Source organism: Mastomys coucha, chromosome X (genome assembly GCF_008632895.1).
Source record: "Mastomys coucha isolate ucsf_1 chromosome X, UCSF_Mcou_1, whole genome shotgun sequence".
NCBI lineage: Eukaryota > Metazoa > Chordata > Mammalia > Rodentia > Muridae > Mastomys > Mastomys coucha.
The window spans coordinates 103,498,493-103,504,056 of NC_045030.1; the positions used below are offsets into that span (position 1 = coordinate 103,498,493).

At 34.7% G+C, this 5,564-nt stretch overlaps 1 protein-coding gene across 2 annotated transcripts in view; it reads left to right on the plus strand.

Moving 5' to 3' along the window:
• The window catches only part of Chic1 (cysteine rich hydrophobic domain 1), a 39,295-nt gene extending 34,551 nt beyond the window's left edge, over positions 1 to 4,744 (plus strand). For both annotated transcript variants that reach the window (XM_031366086.1, XM_031366095.1), the window contains one exon: positions 1,116 to 4,744. In XM_031366086.1, coding sequence (XP_031221946.1) covers positions 1,116 to 1,166 — 51 coding nt within the window. In that variant the 3' untranslated portion in view covers positions 1,167 to 4,744. The remainder of the gene's footprint in view (positions 1 to 1,115) is intronic.
• Positions 4,745 to 5,564: the final 820 nt, after the last annotated feature.

Below are 5,564 nucleotides of genomic sequence, written 5' to 3' on the forward strand. Positions count from 1 at the left end.
AACTATGGATGAGTAAAATCTATCAAAATAGATTTGAATACAGGCTACAATTTTTTACTGAAAATATGTAATCTTGCTAGGTGTGGTGGCACATACCTCTCATCCCAGCACTTTAGAGGCAGGGGTGAGCATATCTCTGTGAGTTTCAGGCCAGTCAGGGCTACATGAGACCCTACCTCAAAAAACTTTCAAATATGAAAGAAAATATCTAGCCTTAGTCACTAGTCATAAAACCACATATAAACAATTTGGTATATTCAGCATCCTGAACCTTCCAAATTCCCAGTGTTTATCATTAAACATTCCGGGGCTGAGAATATAGTAAATCAGAAAAGTGCTTGTCCAGCATCTAGAGCCCTCAGTTTGGTCCCCAGCACCACTCTAAGCCTGTAATCCAGAAGTTCAAGATCATCTTTGACTTCATAAGAAGATTAAGGCTTGACTGAGATACATAGAACTGTCTTCAACATAACAATAATAGAAGAACAGAATAATAGAAGTGGCTTGCACCTTTCATTCCAACTCTTGGAAACAGAGGCCAGCTCAATGGGTATCTGTAAGTTTGGAGCCAGCTTGATCTACATAGCAAGTTCCAGGCCAGCCAGGGCCATATATTGAGACCTGAGACCCTGTCTCACAAAAACAGAAATCTTATCAGCCTTTCTGCAGTTCAGTTTTATAGTCAATCTGTTTGAGCTACTCGTATTTCATAAACTTACAAAAATAATAATCCTCCACTAATATTAGCTGTTTTAATCTTTAAAAAATTAAAACAGGTACTTTTTTTTTCTAATCTGTATAAAGTAGTTTTAATCTCTTCTTGGCTGAAAGAAAATGGGGATATAAAACTGTAATAGAATTTGGCTCTCGACAGATAGCTGTTGTAAATCAGGCAATAACAGCTGTGAGTTCTAGTGCGTAGAGCTGGCTGCCAGTTCGGTTTTGAAATGAGAGGCCTGTATGGTCATAACTTAATTCTTTGGATAACTGTTTTTTGCATTTCATTCACTCTCTGTAATCCACAATGAAAATACAGTCCTGTGGTACTCAACAAGATTTTGTGGGTTATGTACATTAAATATGTCAACATATTCTTTTCTGTCTTTATTTTCCAGGTAATACTAATCGAATTCTTACCAAAATACCCCATATTCCGACCTGACTGAGGAGTTTCCTTCAGTCTCTTCTGTGTTATCTGTCATTTCCTACCCTTAGTGCCTTGTAGAGGATCTTGGAATGGAGACAGTCTCCTTCGCTGTGTTCAGTTTATTCTTTACAACAGTAGACTATTCTTCTCACTCTTTGAGTTGTGTTAATTTAAGAAAATTTGCACATCTTTTTTTTGTTATTAAATGAGGCTTGTGTTTTGCACTCTCAATTTTTAAATAAATGCAAACATATACCCGTATTTCTCGTTAACACTCAAAACATCAGTGCTGGTGTTTAAAGAGACAAAACAAAAACCTTGTTCTGAGCATGCTGCCTTATGATTTTCATACTCACTGTTTCTAAATATGCATCATTTTTCTAGGCTATTTAATGCTCTGTAATCCCTTACTGGACACACCCAAATAAGCTTTTGGTAGCTTTTAGAAATGGTTTTACTCTGCTCTTAAAGAAAATGCAATTAATAGCACTGGTTTCCTCCTGCACTTTGCTAAATTGTCACTTATGTTAGTGGATAAAATATTTAAACTCCTAAAGACTTGTAAATATTGTCTCTTTGCATAATGTAAAATGTGGTATGCCATGGTTTACAGAATGTATTATTATTATCAATGTATTGCCAACAATTCTACATAGATTTTAATACGAATGATGTTTGCAAGCATCCTTTTGAATGTAGAGACCTTTAACATGCTGTTTTGTGACAAAGCCAAAATGAGTATGTTAAATTTCAGGTGTGGGGCTGAGTGCCCTTCCTACTAAGTGGATTAAAATTGAAATCATTACTTCAGCTCTTGGGTATCACACCTGAGACCAAGAACCTTATTTTCCATTTACTTCACTGTTCTCCATTTCTCTTCCACTCCATCTCCATCTTACAGCCTCACTAGTTCTTCTCCTTTCCTTTGTGCATCCTTTCCCTCCTTTGAAAATACACAAGATTTCGGTCTTTAAATGTCTTCAGAGCTGGACATATGCCGTTAATCCCAGCACTCAGAAGACAGAGGCCAGGGATATCTTTGAGTTTAAAGCCAGCCTGGTGTACAGTATGAGTTCCAGGACAGCCAGGGCTATACAGAGAAACCCTGTGTCTTAAGATTTTTGCCTCTTGTATGAGGTATCAAGGCCTCCATGAGAACCATGGCTTATCCTCTTCTGAAGTTCCTGTATTCTACATTGAGAAAGAGCACAGAGAAGCTCTACCTACATAGTAGGCTAGTCAGACTTGAGAAAACAGTCTCAACCTTTTGATTGAGGATCTTTTTAAAACACTTATAAATGGAGGAAAGACAAGTAAAATTTAGATATAATTGGTTTTATTTGTAAATTGGCCATGTGTTTTGATTGATACTTGCATCTTTCTCTGGTTGTTTTTCATAATTAAATTGAGTGACATTACTACTTTGGCTCTACTATAATTTGAAATTATAATATAAATGTTTTTATATCACATTAATTCAACTGCAAGTGAATGCCTGTATATGGGCATTGTTTATAATTTGCAGTGACTGACATTCATTCTATTCTCTTTGTCCTATTCTTAACTGCTTTTGAGTAAGCTCATCTCAGTAAACAGAACAATCTTAACAAGGTCAAGCCTTTTTAAGGCACTTTTAAGAGTTATGCCTAATCTGAAATCCTTAGTCCTTGATGGAAAGAGGAAGGACATCCTGTTTGATATGTGGTTCTAATGGTTTGCACAAAAACTTTTTGAGCCACTCAGCCACCCCAGATCTCTAAGTTCTAATATATTATGTATGCCTGCAAATATGTCTGCCTGCTGCACAATTGAAGGTGTATTTTTATAGATACGAAGGAAGCCTTTGAAAATGCATACCCAATGTCTTGTTTTATAGCTAAGGTCAGGGAAAAACATATCTATGTCTTATGTTACAGCTAATGTCATCAGATTTATGCTTCATACTGTGATGTTTTAATACTACAATTGATTTCCATCATACTATAGAATTTTAAATTCTCGCTGGTAAAATAATTACTTGTGAATGTCAACCCTCAGCAATCTTCCATTTTGTCTGTAGCCTTAGAATTTGACCAAATAGTCATCATCGTCACGTTTTCTGCCATGTACAAATCACACTTCATTTTGTTCAAAAAAAGAAAATCAAGAAGTGTGATGAATTGTTTCCATGAAACAAATATTAAGACAGGAATAGATTGTATCTGGAAGTGACCAAGTATAATTCAAGTTACAATAGTATTTGTCATTTAAAAATACTTATCATTATATGTCAAATCAATTTGAACTACTCACTAATAACTGTGTTATTTCGTTGTTCAGTAGACTGATTGACAGATCATAGTTTCTTGAGATACCCAGAAAACAATCCATTTTCTTGTTTCTTTTCTTTCTTATGTGACCAATAGTTTGAGTAGGGAAGAAGTTCCTTTTCCTTGAAATTAGCCACAGCAAATGCTGACCTGACAGAGTAGACCATGATCACTAATTCCTCCCTCAGCAAACTTCTTTTCTTTTAACCTCAGGATAGAATGTAACTTGTATTTTTCTATTGGGTTAGCCAAGTATTTTGTGAAAGTTATTTTTGACTGAAAAGAGAATAATTTTGTTGATATATAATATTCCTTTATTACCACATTAGTTTCCAAAGGAAAAAAGTTTTGAAATAACATGTTTTTGCCAAAGCTTCTAAATCTCTGTAGGCTTTAAGATTTCAAGTTAAAGGGTTTTTTTGTTTTTTGGTTTTTTTTATTCTGAAAAGCCTGGCATGGTGGTTTTACACCTCTAATCCCAGCATTTATGGGGCTAAGGCAAGAGAAGTGCTGTGAATTTGAAGCCAGCCTGAGCTACAAGCTGTCTAAAAAAAAGAAGGAAAGAAAGAAAGAAAGAAAGAAAGAAAGAGAGAAAAGAGAAGGAAGCTAATTTCTGTTACTTCCCATTTGATCCAAGATTATGGTTTAATAAATTGATCCAATTGGTCCATTTAAAGCTTATCTAAAAGGCCAGTAGCGTCTATGTTATTAATAAAAATAAGGGCCAATGTCACTTACCCTTATCTTAGACATGTCCTCTACTTGTTTCCCATTTTACCCCATGTTAATTTAGGAAAAAGATTATTGTAACTTTAGAAATAGATGGGAAAGTGCCTTGTCTTTTTCAAAGATAATGTGGTATGTAGAAGGAAGCAGAATAAATGAATTAATAATGATTAGAAATTATTCTTTTCAACTAGGCATGATAGTACTAGAATATTATATTTCTATTTAAATTCATTTACTTATTTTCTAATAATGTGGTATATTAATGACAAAGTATCACAGAATAGATCGGGCACTTAAAAATAGTATGATTTTAATGTTAGGAAGCATAGAATTTTAACACGGTTCTGGAAGAACAATGGTCTTTGAGTGAAGACCTTACCAAAACTCCCTTAAGAAACTGTTCCTGTTTCTTGTATTAACACGCCCTGTAAACACTAGTGTCTCAGAAATTAAACTGTATTCATGCCCAGCATTGCCATTTTTAATGAGAGTTAGTGTTGCCTTTGATAACTTTAGGAAAGCTCAATAACAATTAGGAATTTTCAAATGTGTGAGGCCTTTACAAATAATTAGCACTTTTATTTTTGCTTACAGATAAGCTGCCACTTAAAAATAAATGATTACTTGAACATGAAAACCCCAAATAATATCTCATTTGAGTTTACTGTATGTCCTAGGCAAATACAGAGTTTATACTCATCTGATTAATTGGACTAGCTTCACATAGTGGAAATACTTTTTCCTAAATTGACTGGAAGTATTCAATTCATTGAAATTAAGTCCAGTTATGCCTATAGAAGTCTGCTTCTAATCAAAAAAAAAAAAAAGGTCTATTTTACAACTATGAAATCATTCAGGTTCCCTTGAGTGGTGAACTGTTGGGAAATTTTTCGTGGTAAAGAGTAAGTTTATTAATACTTGTTCATATACTTTATGAGCTAAAAATAATAGAAGGGTATCTAAGTATATCCTTCCATGTGTGAGTGTGTATGTGTATATATATATGTATATATATATATGTATATCTATGTATGTGTGTGTAATTCTTATCTTGCTCCAGCTTTTCCTCTCACCTGATTCTGAGCCAGCCTTTTTATTTTGATGATGGCAACCTGAGAATATGTTCCATTTTCTGTGAATTTTATCCAAGTCAGACTTAATGAAGAAACAATCTAATACTGTGGCCCCTGGCAAGTGGTCTAAATTATGTGTCAGTGTTTTTCTCTGTAAAAGTAGAGGGTTGAACCTTGAGCTGGACAGGAAATGAGAGGTTAGCTACCATTCTGTGGTTCTGAGAAGCCACTGATGATCTTTGCTATGCAGAGTGTGAGAATGGTTATTCTCAGATCTGCACTCAGTGGAAACTCACAGTGCCTTGC